Source organism: Lithobates pipiens, unplaced genomic scaffold (assembly GCF_037356315.1).
Source record: "Lithobates pipiens isolate NorthernLeopardFrog02 unplaced genomic scaffold, aLitPip1_a1.2 Scaffold_19, whole genome shotgun sequence".
Lineage (NCBI taxonomy): Eukaryota > Metazoa > Chordata > Amphibia > Anura > Ranidae > Lithobates > Lithobates pipiens.
In genome coordinates, this window is record NW_027507764.1 from 240,833,821 (window position 1) to 240,853,073 (window position 19,253).

Here is a 19,253-nt window from a genome sequence, read left to right on the forward strand (position 1 = left end):
CCTGCGTTTTGCCCCTCCGCCCAGCCCACCCAAGTGCAGTATCGATCGATCACTGTCACTTACAAAACACTAAACACATAACTGCAGCGTTCGCAGAGTCAGGCCTGATCCCTGCGATCGCTAACAGTTTTTTTTGGTAGCGTTTTATATTTAAATCCGGAAGGCAGTGCTTGGTTTTCGAGGTCCCGTACGTGGCTAGGCTCCCAAAAAGTCCCCCACATGTGGTATCCCCGTACTCGGGAGAAGCAGCAGAATTTTTTTTGTGGTGTAATTTCACTTATGCCCATAGCATGTGTGAGCAATATATCATTTAGTGACAACTTTGTGCAAAAAAATTTATAAAATTTTTTTAATATTACTGCAACTTGTGGCAAAATATAAAATATTTCATGGACTCAACATGCCTCTCAGTAAATAGCTTGGGGTGTGCTATTTTGGCATTTTATGGCCTTCGAAACTGTGATAGGTAGTGAGGAGTGAAATCAAAAATTTGCACCCTTAGAAATCCTGAAGGCAGTGATTGGTTTTCGGGGTGCCGTACGCGGCTAGACTCCCAAAAAGTCCCACATATGTGGTATCCCCGTACTCAGGAGAAGCAGCAGAATATATTTTGGGGTGCAATTCCACATATAACTATGGCATGTGTGAGCAATATATCATTTAGTGACAACTTTTTGTAAACTTGTTTTTTTTTTGCCATTATTTAATCACTTGGGACAAAAAAAAATATTCAATGGGCTCAACATGCCCCTCAGCAATTTCCTTGGGGTGTCTACTTTCCAAGATGGGGTCATTTGGGGGGGTTTGTACTGCCCTGCCATTTTAGCACCTCAAGAAATGAGATAGGCAGTCATAAATTAAAAGCTGTGTAAATTCCAGAAAATGTACTCTAGTTTGTAGACGCTATAACTTTTGCGCAAACCAATAAATATACGCTTATTGACATTTTTTTTTTACTAAAGACATGTGGCTGAATAAATTTTGCCCTAAATGTATGACTAAAATTGAGTTTATTCGATTTTTCTTATAACAAAAAGTAGAAAATAGATTTTTTTCTCGAAATTTTCGGTCTTTTTCCATTTATATCGCAAAAGATAAAAATCGCAGAGGCAATCAAATACCATCAAAAGAAAGCTCTATTTGTGGGAAGAAAAGGACGCAAATTTAGTTTGGGTACAACATTGCATGACCGCGCAATTACCAGTTAAAACAGTGCAGTGCGAAATTGTAAAAAGACCTCTGGTCCTTAGGCTGACAATTGGTCCGGGGCTGAAGTATGTGGATGAGATCTTGTGCTCCTACTCCATAAGACAGACCAGCTGTTTAATGCGCCATCCAGCCCCCTTTACTATTTTTGCAACATTTAGCAACTCACATGGTTGATGATTTTAAACAGGCACATCTAGGTATGCAGGCATCTGGGGTAAAGCTGTCCACATAGACCAGGGATATGCAATTAGCGGACCTCCAGCTGTTGCAAAACTCCAAGTCCCATCATGCCTCTGCCTCTGGGTGTCATACTTGTGGCTGTCAGAGTCTTACTATGCCTCATGGGAATATGAGTTCTGCAACAGCTGGAGGTCCGCTAATTGCATATCCCTGACATAGACAATCTTCTGCACCACCGGCACTCACCGATGTCAGTCTGCAACCAGGAAGACTACCCTGAAAGCGAGGCTCGAAGTGCTCGTGGAGCGCAGCGTGGAAGGGATCACGTCCATGGCAGTGCGGAGGATGGTCTATGTGGACAGCTTTACCCAGGATGCCTGCATACTTATATGTGCCTGTTTTAATCAGCAACCATGTGAGTTGCTAAAATGTTGTACCTTCATTAAATGTAACCATATTACTACAGTTAGAGGCACCTCTCTTCTCTTTTATACTCAATTGTCACATGACGCTACTTGTATTTAAAGACATTGCTTGTATATCAAGTCAAAAATGTATTAAACAATTTTGCTTGTCATGCAAAACGCTCTCAAACCAAGTTACTCTCAAACCAAGGTTTTACTTGTACACTACATCGCTTCCAGATTTTTATTCTGTTGTACGAGAATTGTCATGCTTCAGTAACCTAATTATTTTCGATATGGAGACTAGCATGCAAAAAAAAAAAAAAGGGACGATCATTCGTCCGATAATATCATTGTGTGTACTAGGCTTTAATTTAATCTTATGCTGCAGCCGTGGAGTCTGAGAAATAGCAGAGCAGTGTCCATACTCTGTCCCTCCTTGCCAGGAACTACTCCCTAAGGCTACACAGGCTGTCCCTATCCAGCATGGATCCTGTCCCTACTCTAACCACTTCACAACTGCACTCCAACCACAGCAGGGCACTGCTATTTATTAGCAGCACTATCCACTACAAAGATGGCTACCAAGGTTACTTAGTGTTGCAGTGTCCAGTTGGAGTGCTGCTCCCCTGGTAAATCATATGGAGGCTGCAGACTCTCATCCTCCACCCCCCTTGCACAGCGGTCAGCCACACAGCGCCATGTACAAAGGGCAGGGTAAACTGCACCTGCCTACAGGCCTATCATGGTAAGCAGACAGCATGTCCCCTCCAATAGCACACTCTAGTTAATGTTTTTAATATAAAGTATAATGTCACACGGCACAAATGCAGAGCTTGAACAAAAGGGCATCGCAATAACATATGACTTGGGGAGCAAAACAATAAAACTTGGCCCTGTCTGGCATCCCTCATCTGCTATACTATATCTTAGCAGGCTGTATTTTCTCTATTAAGCTGCGTACACACGGGCGGACTGTATGGCCAACTTAGTCCGTCAGACAATCCGACGGACAGTCCGTCCTACTTTCGAATGAACGGACTTGACCACACACGATGAACAAACAGTCAGTTGAAAGCTTGCGCGATGACGTGTACAGCACGTACGACGGGACTAGAAATAGGACGTCCAATACACAGCAATGCAACCTTCCGCCGTGTAAATCCTTTCTGAGCATGCGCCATACTTAGTCCGTCCAACTAGCCTACTCACGAGTGGATTGTCCGCTGAAACCAAAGTCTGACGGACAATATTATGGAAATTCTGAAATACTTAGTCTGCCAGACTGCACGCTGAAAAAGTCCGCTGAAGCCCACACACGAGCGGACTGTCCGCTGAAATGTGTTTCGGCGGACTAAGTTGGACAGACAGTCCGCCCGTGTGTACGCGGCTTTAGAATGTTTGTTTGGGCTAACATTTGCAGACCCCTGTTGCATTCCATTTATAAATGCCCCAAGCTAAAGGAACTGGATAATAATATTGCTCCCCAGTGCAATAGGCCACAGTACCTCCCAAAGGCCTCTGATTTCTTGGTGAATTATATGGCTGAAGCATAAAATTGGAAAAATTCAACAAACTTCCTCTTATTTGACAGAGTTACAATATTTCTTGAATGGCAGCATGCTGAATAAACTGAATAATTGTACTTGTTGCAAGGATAAAATATGGTACTGTAATGGGTTTATTAAAAGGGTTTTGAACTTGTTCATTGGGCAAATTGTAGAATGATTAAAATAAAAAATATTTTGACGTTTTTACAAATGTAGAATTTAGTAATTATATTTTGGAATAGAGAACCTTGACGGGGCTGTAACCATTTCCTATGGTATTCAAAGCTAAAAAAAGGGAAAAAATATACTTTAACTCCAACTGTCTGCAGGAGGTTTGCTTCTTCTACATGCTTCTTAATTGCATATCACTTTGACAAGCTCCCATCCACCATTGTAAACTTGTTTTTGAATATGCATGATCCAGGTCTCTCATACTATTTCTTTCATCTCTATTTAGTGAATCATTGACTAAGTGCAGCATGTGTATATCAGGTGCTGCAAGTAGTTAATAATGTATAATGATAGCCCTGGAGCATATACCTTCAAAAATAAATCTTATATTTCCATCTTGACAGACTCCTGTTAGGGTTTCTAGCTACAATTAAAGTTATTGTCAAGCCAAGAACTTTTTTTCTCAGAGAAGAAACAGAACTACTGCTGGGTTTTTACTGCTATCCAGGGCATCATTGCTGAGATTTGCATTCACTTCCTGTATTGCTGCCAGTTTCAACAGACAGGAAGTGGAGTAAAATTTGTTATAGTGAAACAGACAGAAAAGAAAAACGACAGGATTTCAAGTATTCCCTACTCTACTTCTAGAAAGCATTTTTTTTTCTGTTTGTGCTACTGTTAGGGACTTACCTTCACGTCCTGTCTGGTAAAACACTGTCAGCAAGAGAAGTAGGGTTACATTTCTCTAACAGAGCCCTGAATAGCGGAAAAAACCTAACAGGGGTTCTAACCCTTTCTAAGTAACAAAAGTAATATTGGAAATACACTTTAACATAAAAAACTCAGCTTTCTAACACAAGAAATTGAAGAAGCGGGAAACAAACCATCTTGCCTAAGGGAAACCCCCTGTAACCTGTAATCCATTCTGCCTTAAACATACTTTAACTAATATCCCTGTATCATAAATATGATTAAACAAAGCAGATAGTATAATGTATACACCTTTCACAAAAAGTTTTGAAGGCTAATGACTAATTTACCTCTCTGTTTGAATATATCTCATCGTATGAATGATTCCAATATAGACGGTCAAGTAACACATTAAAGCTCCAGTCCCACCATTGATCCTCTGTTTTGATTTCATTAAAAAGCTGTACAGGGTTTCTGTTGTACAGAGTTAAAAAAAAAGTATATCCGTTAGTAAATCAACAAAAAAAAAACATGAAATCCTAATCCCTATTTAAAAAAATAAAAATTCAACAAAAATTATTTCAGCCAATTCGATTTAAATTTTCATTTGTCAACTGCCTTACATAAGTGCATATGAAATATCAAAGTAGACTGGGATAGCATAATGTATTTTTTATTGTTATATTCAAACACATAAAAGGTTAGTTGGACCACCAAGACTATATTTATTACTTTTTTGAATCAAATAAACTATAAATAATTCACGGTAGTCAAGTGAGCCAGAAGACATAACAATAAAGGAGAATGACCAGTCTTGTAATCTCTATAGATCTTAAAAGTAAGTACCTTTTAAATTGTTAAATATTTTGCATACACAGCCAATTTATATTGCAATTCTGATTCTACAATGAGTGATTTTTGTTGAGCGTTAGCCAAATCTGAAACAAGCTTGTTTTTTTTATTTTATTTGGGAAAATCATACACATTTCACAATTTTTTTACATTTGATTCCCTTATCAGCTTTTTAATCTAGTATCCTATAGCGTTACTAGCTTAAGTAAAGAGTAAAGCTGCCCATTTTGGAACAAACATTCGTATAAACATTTATGCGAAAATTCCCATCAATACATTCAATAACATGACAAATGTCATTTAAAAGTACTTATAGTTTTCTTTTAACATTTGATTGCAGAATGAATGGACTTTCCCTAATAAAAAATATATTCACTCTTAGAAATTTGCTCATAAGGAAAAATTTCCCATCCTGTTCCTTCAAATTTTCTTGTCAATGGGTGTGAAAACGACCACTGATGTGGCCCTACTAATGATTATAAAATTACAATTTTAAAGCGAGTTCTCTTAGTATATGGGCAGCTTAACTCCTGGCAGTATAAAAATTTTAGTCCACTGGAGTGCACCCAAACAGAGACAATGTCACTGTTTGGGTGCACATTATAAACACTTCTCTGTTGATCACAATAACTACCAGGAATTGGGATTCTATCACACAGTTTCACATAATACACTGTTGAAATGTATCAATACACTGATCCCCATTCCTAGTTTTATGATTGGATTGTAAAAACACAGTACCAAAATGTAAAGGTTTTGTTTTTACATATCTAGATGTCTTTCCTACATATCCTACCCTATCCTACATATATTATTGTAAAAGAAGAATACAGGAAATAAAATAAAGTTTTATTTTATCCCTTAGTTCCAGCCAGATAGCGAGATTGCTTGTTCAAATTACGAATATAAAGTGTGTCACATTTTAGAAAGGAGGAGTAATAAACAGGTTGTGTTGTATTCCAAATAAAACGCTTAAAATGAAAGTAAAAGTAATAAAAAATGCATTTGGATGTTGGACTTCCTAAAGATGGCTGCCACTTGGGTTCCATTGTAAGCAGTGGGTGGATTTATATCATCATCTCAGTGTTTGGCTTCCCTCTTTCTCTATGCACAGCATCCCTAGAGGGCAGAGTTGACTGCCCAACAATAGCAGCATAGTTACCAATTGCTTATCTGTCAATTCAACCAGAAAACTCGGGTAACACCCAGTTTTGAGCATAGTCTCTCAGGTCTCCAGGCAGTTGAAGCAAATCTTTACAAGAATAATGTTCCCTCTTTCTATGTAACTATTTAGTGCATGCTTGAATAAATTAGGGCTATGCATGTTATGCCCTGTTATATAATTGTTCAATATTTTATAGGTGTGAAATTTACATTTGCTTACCTTATAAATTCATTTCTTACTGCTTGGTTTGAAAGATATTCATTGTTTGAATACTTCCCAAATGTTATGAACACAAATACAGAGATCATAACAATGTATGCTGTAAGCTCCCTAAAAGATACAAACCATAAAGAACATGAAAGTATACTTTAAAAAAACAAAATGTAACATACACAATTAAAACATTTTAATCAATGTATACAGTAGGTACTTTTTATGCTGTCAGATTTTAAATGCAGGACTCAATAGGTTATCTGTAATGTATAATTTGCCCACAACCTTTTCAATATAGGGAAGGGAGATCATATGTGTAAGAGGATTAGTAAAGGGCAGTTGTAATCCACTTTATTGATATAGGTGACCTTAAATGTGACCCCTTACTTCAGAAAAGGGCCACACATAATATTCAATGTAATGCTACAGAAACCTGTCAAAGACTGCAATAATGCTTTTGGTGATCTAAGAGTATCAGCATGTTACAAGAGATGGTTGAAAACTGTTGTATTATCCCTTGTACAATTTTTGGAATGGGTGGCTCACCCTGCTTGTCACTTTGCCAACCCAAGGCTCCTGCCACCTGCCCGGGCTAAAGCATAAGCAATATCTTGTTATGCCTGATGAATTTTTTGGAAAAAGGCGTTCAGGCTTCTTGTGCACCTGTGCCATAAGGTGTTGGTGCTGCTACCTAAAGGCTGCCACAGCCTGCCAGGTCCAAACTCCGAGTATGATCCTGCCACCCTTGGTACAATTTTTGGAATGAAGGGCTCACACTACTTGTGCATATTGCTTTTGCTACCTTACTACCACATGTTGCCTGCCATCTGCCAGGCCTAAAGTCTGAGCAACATCTTAATATCTCCTATTTTTGTAAGTTGCTCACGCTATACTCTGCACTGCTTCTGGTCGAATTTCTGCTGCTGCTGTCTGAGCATGCTTAAAGCAGTATTATTCCCAAAGCAAACATTTCTTATATATCTAACACTCCCTCTCCTCCCAGACTGAGAATGCTGCTGTACAAAGGTGCCTCCTGTGCTCCTTCATCCAAAGTGAGGGCACTCTAATACAGGAGGTGTGTTACTGGCCAGATCACCAGGTAAAAGCAGAGGAGAAAAAAAGCCAAATAAAAGAAAACTGATGCAGCCACCACATCTAATGTTTGGTAACCTGTAATATAATATATTTTTGGTTTTAGGTTTAATACCATTTTAAGCTGCCATCTCCCATACCCATGGTAATACATTTTGTTTGCATATTTTTGCTCCATCATCTAGACAGGCAGGGCTGACAGGAGCTTCCCAAAGTATTCTGCACAATTTCCTGCTCTATAATACACACTTTTTAAGAGGCATGTTTGGCTTCCCTTTTAATGAGATCGATGAGTTAAAAATTCCTAATTAAGAGAGCTCTTTTTTTTTATACCAAAAACACAACTGCTTATATTCTTTCAGAAATTCTCTAATTCATAGTTATAAAGCTCCTTCCCTATATTAACCAGTTGCCGACCGGCGCACGACGATGTACGTCGACAGAATGGCACGGGCAGGCATATGGGCGTACCTGTACGTCCCTGCCTTCCCGCGGGTGGGGGGCCCGATCGGGCTCCCCCCCCCGGTGCCAGCGGCGGTCGGAATCCTTTCAGGAGCGATCCGGGATGAGGGGGCGGCCATTCGTTCATGGCCACCCCCTCGCGATCGCTCCTGACGAATGGAAGTGCAGCGTGACATCACTTCCTCTCCTGTAATGTAAACACAGGCAGAGGAAGTGATGTCATCTCTCCTCCGTGTCGGTATTTTTCGTTCCGGCACCGAGGAGAGAGGATCGGTGAGTTGCACCAACACTACACAATACAGTAGAACATGCCAGGCACACTCTCACCCCCCCTTCACCCCCCGATCACCCCCCCAATCACCCCTGTACCCCCAGTCACAGTGACACCAATTGCATTTTTTATTTTTTTTTGCATTGGTGTCATTTGTGACTGTAATAACTGTTAGGGCAGTTAGGGTTAGCCCCCTTTAGTTCTAGGGTACCCCCCTAACCCCCCCAATAAATGTTTAACCCCGTGATCACCCCCCGTCGCCAGTGTCACTAAGGCTGGGTTCACATTGCAGCAGTTTATGAGAACGGATGTGATTCGCACCGCACTGCAGTGCAAATCACATCCGATCTCTGTGCGATTCGAGTTCAGCCATACAGATAGTATGGCTGAATTCGCATCGCACCCGCCGCACCCGCCGCACGCGCCGCAAACTCGCACGGAACCCTTTTTTTGGTCCGCAGCAGAATCGGATCGCATGGGTGTTCACACCACGCAATCCGATTCCTGTCCGAGTTTGCAGATCGCACTGCGATATGCGAACTGATCTGGGGGTGTCATTAACATTTCACTGACACTCCCAGCAGTTCGCATCGCTCCAGTGTGAACCCAGACTAATAAGCGATCGTTTTTCTGATCGCTGTATTAGTTTCACAGGTGACGCTAGTTAGGCAGGTAGGTATTTAGGTTCGCCGCAGCTTTTTATAGCGCCAGGGACCCCCATATACTACCGCATAAAGCCCCCTGATTTCCCCCTAGTTAACCCTTTCACCAGTGATCACCATATAACTGTTACAGGTGACGCTGGTTGGTTAGTTATTTTTTTATAATTTCAGGGCACCCGCCATTTATTTATTAATTGTTAGCGGGATCAGCCCAGATACCTGCTAGCACCTGCGTTTAGCCCCTCCGCCAAGCCCAGCCCAGCCCACCCAAGTGCAGTATCGATCGATCACTGTCACTTACAAAACACAACGCACATAACTGCAGCGTTCGCAGAGTCAGGCCTGATCCCTGTGATCGCTAACAGTTTTTTTTGTAGCGTTTTGATACAGTCGCTGACAGCCTAGGTGCTTTTTTACCTGTGAGTCTCACTAGTGTACCCCTAAATTTAGGGGTTTCTACTTTCCAAAATTTATTTTGGGGTGTCATTTCACATATGCCCATAGCATGTGTGAGCAATATATCATTTAGTGACAACTTTGTGAAAAAAATAAATAAATAAATAAAAGTTTGTAATTTTCCCGCAACTTGTGGCAAAATATAAAATATTCCATGGACTTAACATGCCTCTCAGCAAACAGCTTGGGGTGTCTACTTTCTAAAATGGGGTCATTTGTGGGTGTTTTGTGCCATCTTGGCATTTTATGGCCTTCAAAACTGTAATAGGTAGTGAGGAGTGAAGTCAAAAATTTACGCCCTTAGAAAGCCTGAAGGCGGTGCTTGGCTTTCGGGGCCCCGTACGCGGCTAGGCTTCCAAAAATTCGACCACATGTGGTATCCCCGTACTCAGGAGAAGCAGCAGATTGTATTTGGGGTACAATTCCACATATAACCATGGCATGTGTGAGCAATATATCATTTAGTGACAACTTTGTGTCATTATTTTGTCATTATTCAATCGCTTGAGGCAAAAAAATAAAATATTCAATGGGCTCAACATGCCTCTTATCAATTTCCTTAGGGTGTCTACTTTCCAAAATGGGGTCATTTGGGGGGGGGGTTTGTACTGCCCTGCCATTTTAGCACCTCAAGAAATGAGATAGGCAGTCATAAACTAAAAGCTGCGTAAATTCCAGAAAACCTTAGTTTGTAGATGTGACAACTTTTGCGCAAACCAATAAATATACAATTATTGACTTTTTTTTTTACCAAAGACATGTGGCTGAATACATTTTGGCCTAAATGTATGACTAAAATTGAGTTTATTGGATTTTTCTAATAACAAAAAGTAGAAAATATAATTTTTTTTCAAAATTTGCTGTCTTTTTACGTTTATATCGCAAAAAATAAAAATCGCAGAGTCAGTCAAATACCTTTAAAAGAAAGCTCTATTTGTGGGGAAAAAAGGACGCAAATTTTGTTTGGGTACAACATTGCATGACCGCGCAATTACCAGTTAAAGCAGCGCAGTGCCAAATTGTAAAAAGACCTCTGGTCATTGACCAGCAAAATGGTCCGGTCTGAAAGTGGTTAAATGCCAAATCCTGCTTCGCAATTGTGTATGTCTGTTGCAATTAAATGCAAGTAAAACTGAATATAACAGGGAAGATACGATATATGCTTTTGTAGTCATTAGCTCTGTTTACATCTGTACATTTATCCTGAAAGCAGCAGTTACAAAAATGCATCTGCCAAGGTGATGAATACATTTTAAATGAAAAAATTAAAACTACATGCATTTGTATATAGAAGACATTCTCTCTACCTGGAAAACAGCTGAAATAAGGAACCTAAACAAGGAGGGTTTACATTTTGTAGAGAAAATGGTCTACTCAGTTACATAGTAAGGTTGAATACAGACACCAGTCCATCCAGTTCAACCTGACTGAGTGTCTACAATTGTCCCTATCCCTCTACATTGCACACTCACATTGGTCCCTACCCTCAAGGAGCCCACAATCTAAGGTCCCCATTCATATACTAGGTTCGATTTTGGACAGAAGCCAATTAACCTACCAACATGTCTTTGGAGTGTGGGAGGAAACCGGAGTACCCAGAGGAAACCCACACAGGCACAGGGAGAACATGCAAACTCCAGGCAGGTAGTGTCGGGGTTGAGATTTGAACCAGCGACCCTTTTTAATACTAGGTGAGAGTGCTAACCACTACACCACTGTGCTGCCCACATTCTGTCTGCTTTCTCAGCCAATTTCAGATTATGTTCCATATTAACACTTTCAACAATTTGTGGTCCTATCAAGGCCTTTTGCTGCTGCACAATTTAGCTATGTTAATGAGGCAATACATCAGCGAACAAGGAAGCTGGTCAATTTGCTATCCCCAGCAGTAAACAAGCTTTGGAAGAACTGAGTGGGTAGCTGTTAGATCTCACTTGAAAGTTTATCATAAGCTGAGCATCCAAAAGAGTTCATGATATGCTGTTTGAGGCTCTCAATAAAGAAATGGAGCTACTAGACCATCCCACTGCTCCGTGGGACAGCCCACTCATTTTGCAATGATTTCAAAGGTGGGCCGGTTGGCTTACATCAATAACACTACGTGTAGTGCAAACTGGTGCATGGGCTCTCTACTTTGGGCAACCAATTTTTCTGTAGGACTTCTAGATCCTGTAGTTGAACTTTAGTGGTATCCTGTTAAACAGCAGCATATAACCACACTTTATATGATGTCCTCTTTCTTGAATGCAACAGCAACAGTATTTTGAGAACTGCTTTAAATAAGTATCTGACTATTTAAATATGTCTCAAATGGATGTTTTTGGATAGGAAGTGAGAGTCTACAAAGCAGTTCATGGTTACCTAGCCACAGCCAGCATTTATAGCGTAAAATGTACGAATTGTACAGCCTTGTAAAGACCAGCGTAATTGGAGCTAAACTCCCAGTAACTTTGCTATATCTTTAACAAACACTGGTATGCTTGGTAGCTAAAACATTATAGGAATAGTACCCCTGAGTATTTTATTAATACTTGTTAGGAGAGCACTAGTGTCAGTATTAGTTGTTTTGTATTATCTAATCCATAAAATACCTGCTGTATTATAATTCTTATTTTTCAAATTTTGCTAAAAGTTATTGGCAAAGGAGCAGAAATGTACTGTATCTACTTATGCACCATGAATGATTTATAATGTTGTATCCCTTGAAGTTTTTGTATTGAAAATGCTGCACAATGCTGTTTACCAGCTTCATAATTTGTGTATTTTGTTGAATGAAATCAATTATCTAGATGATAAAAAAAAATGGAAATCTTTTGTGAACCCTTAGACTGAACTAATGTGTCAAGCATACTTCTGCAATCACAATTGTGTATGGAAAAGAGGAAATTTGTATTTTCTTTCTAGAAGTCTTGCTTCAAATTTTTTTAAATTTGTTATATATATATATGGAAAAATTTTAACAAGTATTCTTTACCTAAATATTTTCTTTATAACTGTCTTCCTTCTGACCTTGTCTCTGACTATTCTTAGTTGAGGTCTTGTGGGTGGTCGTGCCAACCTTAGGTACCGAGCTCTCTTCCGCGCAGCAAGGATCTGTTTAAAGTATTCAAGTACATTTAAATTACTGTTCAAAATTTCAGGCTATCAATATCAAGCATTTATACTTTTTCTTTTATTATGTCAAGCCCCTCCATTAAGATCTTTTATACATTGAAGGAATATAAATTAATGTTCTAAAATCATATCTAACCCCAATTTGACAATATGGTGGCAACATCTGTAGTTTGTATCACTGATATGACAAAAACAGGTTACACATTGGCAGACCCTTTCCCTATTTTTTTACACTTACTGTACGTATTACAGAGAAAACACCAGTGTATACATTTAAGCAATAGCAGATAATTAATTCAGGATTCAGTAGACAATTATGGATTATTCCATCCAATCTTTTAAGTCCATAAGGGGAGGAAAAATGTAGATAATTTCAATCTAAGTGGATAAGTTTGAACTGATGTGGAGCAATTGACTTGATTCATCACTTCCTAAAATTGGTTTAGATTAACAGTTTATTTTAGATTTTTACAAGCTGTTTTTAGATTCCTATCAGATGGGGCGGACTCCGTCAAGCAGGACTGGAGCAAGGCCACAGAGGAACATCCGTAGTTGCATGGAGCATAGTCAACGGGGAGATCTGGGCCACTGTGTGGTATTTAGAGATATTGGGGACCCCCAAACCTCCCCGGAGCCTATGAGTAAAAAGGGTCGCTCTAGGTACCCTGGGGCGTTTGTGCGCCCATATAAATTGGAGGATCCTATTTTGCAGGAGTCGAAGGAAAAAAGTGGGTACTCGGACAGGCAAAGTGCGAAAATAAAAAGGACTTTAGGCAGGATCGAAATTTTTGCTGCCGAGATCCTGCCTACCCATGAGAGTGTGGGAAATTGCCAAGCCTGCATAAGGGTGGACACCGTTCGCAACAGGGGATAGTAGTTAGCAGAGAAAAGGGAAGAATAAGATGGCGTTAGTTTGACACCTAAATAATCAATCGAGTGTGATGCCCAATGGTAGGGGAAATGGTCCTGAGGCACTGCACCAGTTCCAGAGGGAGGTTGACGTTCAGCACCGTGGTCTTGGAGGGGTTAATTTGAAGGCCCGAGAAGGCTCAAAACCGGTCCAATACTAGTTGCAGGTTGGGCAGGGAGATGAGTGGGTCTGACAGAGTAAAAAGGGTGTCGTCAGCAAAGAAATTCACTTTATATTGAGTGCCCATGTAAGGGACTCCCGAGATGCCACCATTGGCCCTGATCGCTGCCGCCAGCGGCTCCAGTGCCAGGATAAAAAGTGCCGGGGACAGGGAGCAGCCCTGTCTGGTCCCCCGAATTATAGGGAAAGGGTCAGAGAGAAAGCCCGCATATTTTACCGACGCTGACGGTGCGGAATAGAGGGACTGGATCCATTGCAGAAAATGTGACCCAAATCCCCATTTGGTTAAAGCAAAATGAAGGTAGTCCCAGGAGAGCGAGTCAAATGCTTTATAAATATCCAGGGAAAGCAAAAGTCCTGGGATTTTACGCTGACGGAGTATATGAAGGAGATGGATAACCTTGCGGACATTGTCCCCTGCCTGGCGACCGGGCACAAAGCCCACCTGATCCCTGTGAATGAGGGCCTGAAGGTATCTGTTGACTCGCGTGTTCAGAACTTTTCCCAGAAGCTTCAGGTCAACATTCAGCAGGGAAATGGGATGAAAAGACTGCGGGTCCGTGGCTTCCTCAGGTGACTTGGGGATCATAGAAATATGAGCTTTCAGCGAGTCTGGCGAGGGCCTCGCACCTTCCCGCCAGGAGTTGAAATAGGAAGTTAGGTGGGGCGTGAGCAGGGGTGCAAATGTCTTATAGTAGAGAACGGTAAAGCCATCCGGGCACGGGGCCTTGGATGGCTTAAGGGACTTTAGGGTTCGGGCGACCTCCTGTTCAGTTATAGGAGCATTCAAATGATCCTGGGCCACCGAGGACAATGAAGGAAGACTAAACGATTGGAAGAAACTCTCGGCCTTGTCCCGGTCGAAGGCAGCTGGTCAACTATATAAAGATGAGAGGAAGGAGGCAAAGCCGGCCACTACCTTAGATGGATTTGATGTGAATCCCCCTCCTCTCACCTGTAGTCGAACCGGCCTGCTCAGGCGCCCCACTGAATTAAGTTTTCTAGCCAACATAGGACCAGGTTTGTTCGAGCAACTATAAAATGTATTCTTGGACCAGCGCAGGGCCTTCTCAGCCTGAGTAGAGGCGAGCAGGTCCAACTCAGTCACCAAGTTTCACGGGTCTGTCTATGGGCTACCGTAGGACGTGCCTTCCACGTCGCATCTGCTGCTTCTAACAAGGGGGTCAATTCCCATATCCGCTGTTCCCTGGCTCGCTTCGTACGGCAAGCGATCTGAATCAGGTGTCCCCTGACCGTCGCCTTGTGGGCTTCCAACAAAGCAACTGGAGAATCGGCCAAGCCTACATTTTCCGTAAAATAAGTTTGGATATGTGTTTCTACCTGGGAGCATGTGGCTTGTGTACTCAGGAGTGATTCATTAATCCACCAAAGATAGGCCGGAAGGGAGAATCCCGCCAAGGAGATTCCAAGAATCAGGGGGTCATGGTCAGACCATGGAGAGGTGGAAATAATAATCTTATGTACCAACGGCAGGGAGCTGAGTCGCAGAAACACGTGATCTATTCTACAAAAACTCTGGTGGGGGTTAGAGAAAAAGGTAAATTCCTGGGACAAAGGGTGTTGCTTGCGCCACACGTCCACCACGCCATATGATTGGAAAAGATCGCGCAGCACTTGTTCTTGAGAGGCATCATGGGATGGAGGCACTTCCCTGAGACTACGTCTGCCCAGAGTGGAGTTAAAAACAGAGTTGGAGTCTCCCATCATAATCAGCAGGCCATTTTGATGCCTGGTGATCACTTGAAGCAAATGCGAAATGAATTAGTAGCGTAGTATCCAACCAAAGTGACCTCCTGGTCCCACAGGGTGCCCTGCAAGATCAAATATCTACCCGTAGGGTCCGCTATTTCCTTAAATTGGAGGTTACGCTGAAAAGCCATCAGCACCCCTCTATGCTTCTCAGAAGCGAAGGCGGTAAAAAACACTGGATAATGGGAGGACAAGTATTTGGGAGATGAGGATAGGGAGAACCTGGTTTCCTGCAAACACACTACATCAATTGATTGAGATTTTAAGTGACGGAAGACCTTCGACTTTTTAATGGGGGGATTTGAACTCATGGATATTCTGCGAGAATATTTTCAACACATTCTGAGTAGTGATGGACGAACTTCCGACGAGACGTTTCGCGAACGCGGACTGCGAACGCGGCCGATAGTTCGCGAACCGTAACGTTCGCGGCGGGCCCCATTGACTTCAATGGGAGGCGAACTTTGCAAACCTACAGGTCAAATTTGCAGACACAAAATAATTACTAGCTGAGCAAACATAGTCCCACCACATGGCCAATGACATAACACTTGTATGAGGTGAATCTGGGATCGACAACTACAAGCATTCTTTTTTTATATGTGAAATTGTGACAATTCAGGACTGTGGAGCGCATGAAGGCAATGGAGGAGAGGGAAGGTCAGGGTAGGCAAAGAAGAGGGTGCAGGAGATGATCACCAGCAGCGTGACATACAGCAATGACACCTGCACCGTGATAGAGTGATCTGACACCAGCACCGCCATAGAGAGCACTGACATCAGCAGCGTGACATACAGCAATGACACCTGCACCGTGATAGAGTGATCTGACACCAGCACCGTGATAGAGAGCACTGACATCAGCAGCGTGACATACAGCAATGACACCTGCACAGTGATAGAATGATCTGACACCAGCACCGTGATAGAGAGCACTGACATCAGCAGCGTGACATAAAGCACTGACACCAGCACCGTGATATACAGCACTGACACCAGCACCGTGATATACAGCACTGACACCTGCACCGTGATATACAGCACTGACACCTGCACTGTAAGCAGCCCCAGGAGGAAGTCAGCATAGCACAGGGATGGTGGGAGCCCCTCATAATAAGCAGCCCCAGGAGGAAGTCAACACAGCACGATGGTGGGAGCCCCTCATAATGAGCATAGCACAGGGATGGTGGGAGCCCCTCATAATATGCACAGCAGAGGTACAGCCCGAGGAGGAAGTCAGCACAGCACAGGGATGGTGGGAGCCCCTCATAATAAGCAGCCCCAGGAGGATGTCAGCATAGCACAGGGATGGTGGGAGCCCCTCATAATAAGCAGCCCCAGGAGGAAGTCAGCACAGCACAGGGATGGTGGGAGCCCCTCATAATGAGCATAGCACAGGGATGGTGGGAGCCCCTCATAATATGCACAGCAGAGGTACAGCCCCAGGAGGAAGTCAGCACAGCACAGAGATGGTGAACTTTACAAACCTACAGGTCATATTTGCAGCCACAAAATAATTACTAGCTGTGCACACATAGTCCCACCACATGGCCACATGTGATTAGCAGACTGTACCTCAGTCCCTATACTGATAAAGGACTACTGCAGCAGAAGGGCAGCAGTCAGCAGTAGTGGACCTCAACCCTATATATTGTGGACCTATATCAGTCCTTAAGGATTAGCAGACTGTACCTCACTCAACCCTATGTACTGTAGTACGCTATACCTTACCAGTTCTTAGAAGGACCTTTGTGGAACTAGTAGGTTGTGATTAGCAGACTGTACCTCAGTCCCTATACTGATAAAGTACTACTGCAGCAGAAGGGCAGCAGTCAAGTATAATATTCTTTCTATATTTGGAAGAAAGAATATTATACGTGTACAAGCCTATTACCATACCAGTCCTGAAAAGAACCTTTGTGGACCTAATAGTAACAGCTACTGATTAAACTGACTGTCCCTCACTGCCACACACAGCTTCCTGCCTGTCCCTATTTAAACTGACAAAACACAGGCTGCTGCAACAATAACTTGAATAGCACTCAAAACTATATCCTGTACTACTTTACCATACCAGTCCTGAAAAGGACTTTTGTGGACCTAATAGTAACAGCTAATGATTAAACTGACTGTCCCTGCTGCAACAATGACTTGAATAGCAGTGCCTCAAACCTATATCCTGAACTACACCTAACAACTATACCATACCAGTCCTTAAAATAACTTTTGTGGACCTAATAGCTAGCGATTTGGGTCACTGCAGTCTCTCCCTGCTCCACACAGCAACCTCTCCCTATAGTGACATACGAAAGAATGTAAAATGGCCGCCGGATCGGGTCTATTTATAAGTTAGGGGGAATGTCCAAGTGTCCATGTGCTGTAATGTCTCAATTGGCTGTCCTGTACCACATGATGGATGTGTCATCATAGGTCAAAGTTCTTTTACACAGTAAACACGTAAGTCTGCCGGGCGAACAGCGGCAATAGTCCGCCGATCGGGCGGACCGCGAACAGCCGAAATTCGCAGTGAAATGACCGCCGGGCGAACTGTTATTTGCTGAACGGCGTGCACACATAACGTGAATCCCCTGCTGGCCTATAAAAGCTGCCAGACTGTTCAAGAAAATTGCTGGTTTATCTCTCCGCTTTCCTGTGATCTAGATCCTGTTTCCTGCTGATCGATTGCCTGTTGTAACCCGGATTGCCTTGACCTACTCTGATTCTCCCCTGGACCTGACCTCTGGCTTGTTTAACTGACTCTGTTTACCTCTGGTGTGTGACCCTCAGCCTGTACCCAGATTTGTCTCCAGTCTCCTGTGCCTTGACCCTCAGTCTGTGACCTGGATTGTCTTCTGTCTCCAGTGCCTTGACCCTCTGCCTGTTTCCGGATTGTCTGGCGTCTCCTGTGTTTGACCCCACGGCCTGCTCTTGGATTTACTCTAGACTTGTATCCTGGCTCTCGGCCTGTCTACGAACTTGTCTCTGGTGCTAGCCCCCAGCCTGTCTCGGAATTTGTTCTCTTACCTACCTGCTGGATCCAACACCTATTAGCCCTTGAACAGCTATCAAGTCCCTCGCTGACCTTCATGCAGATCTGCCTATCCTGCTAGTAGCTGGTGCCTCTTTGTGCAATTCACCCTCTATACTATCTCCAGGGGGTGTAGTGAGCTTAGTCGCAAGAGTGAACTGCTCTCTGCATCTTGGCCTCGGTGAGTACCCTTTTCTGGCACCCCTCCATATGATGGGGTCCGGCTATTCCCAGACCTCTCCAAATCCAAGTTACAGCTCAGAAGGAATCTGAACCCTATCACTAAGGGCCTCCACAAGCGCATAGCTATCCTGCAACCCTTCTCATCATAAAGAATGGCACTACTCATGTTGTTGGATACCTACAGCAAGGAATGCATCCACTACATGAATGGGGCATCATCCTGGAGCCTCCCACAAATACAGCCCCTCCTGTACAGCAGCGCAAACCACCGCAATCTCACCGCTACCAGGGGAACAAGGGGAGCCAACCACGGATCACTACCTGATCAAGACGGGCTGATATCACCAACAAAATTTCTCCCTCACTGTTCACTGTTCAATACTCAGTTTTTCTAAGTTACTGTTTCCCCCTACAGCGGCTTAGCTGATCTCAGCTTGTTTTTGGTTTGTTCACACCGCATCTATTCTTGTATTGATCAACCTATACCTAACAGGAAGGTTCTCAGCATTATACCTGTTTTTATAGCTGTTCCGATTTGTTGCCTTTCTTCACAGCTCCAGTTCTAAGCTCACAGCACCGCAGATACTCCCTATGGCACACAGCAGAAAACCTCAACAGTAACATCATAGGTGTCCAAGAGACTCACTTAATGCGTAAGTCAACACCCCTCTGTTCTAATAACAAATACTCC

At 42.7% G+C, this 19,253-nt stretch overlaps 1 protein-coding gene across 1 annotated transcript in view; it reads right to left on the reverse strand.

Moving 5' to 3' along the window:
- PKD1L1 (polycystin 1 like 1, transient receptor potential channel interacting) overlaps positions 1-19,253 on the reverse strand; it is a 358,247-nt gene that overhangs the window by 62,015 nt on the left and 276,979 nt on the right. Inside the window, exons 36-38 of the mRNA XM_077491844.1 lie at positions 12,352-12,470; positions 6,441-6,551; positions 4,555-4,678 (exon numbers count right to left, since the gene is read on the reverse strand). Of these exons, the coding sequence (XP_077347970.1) occupies positions 4,555-4,678; positions 6,441-6,551; positions 12,352-12,470 (354 nt within the window). The remainder of the gene's footprint in view (positions 1-4,554; positions 4,679-6,440; positions 6,552-12,351; positions 12,471-19,253) is intronic.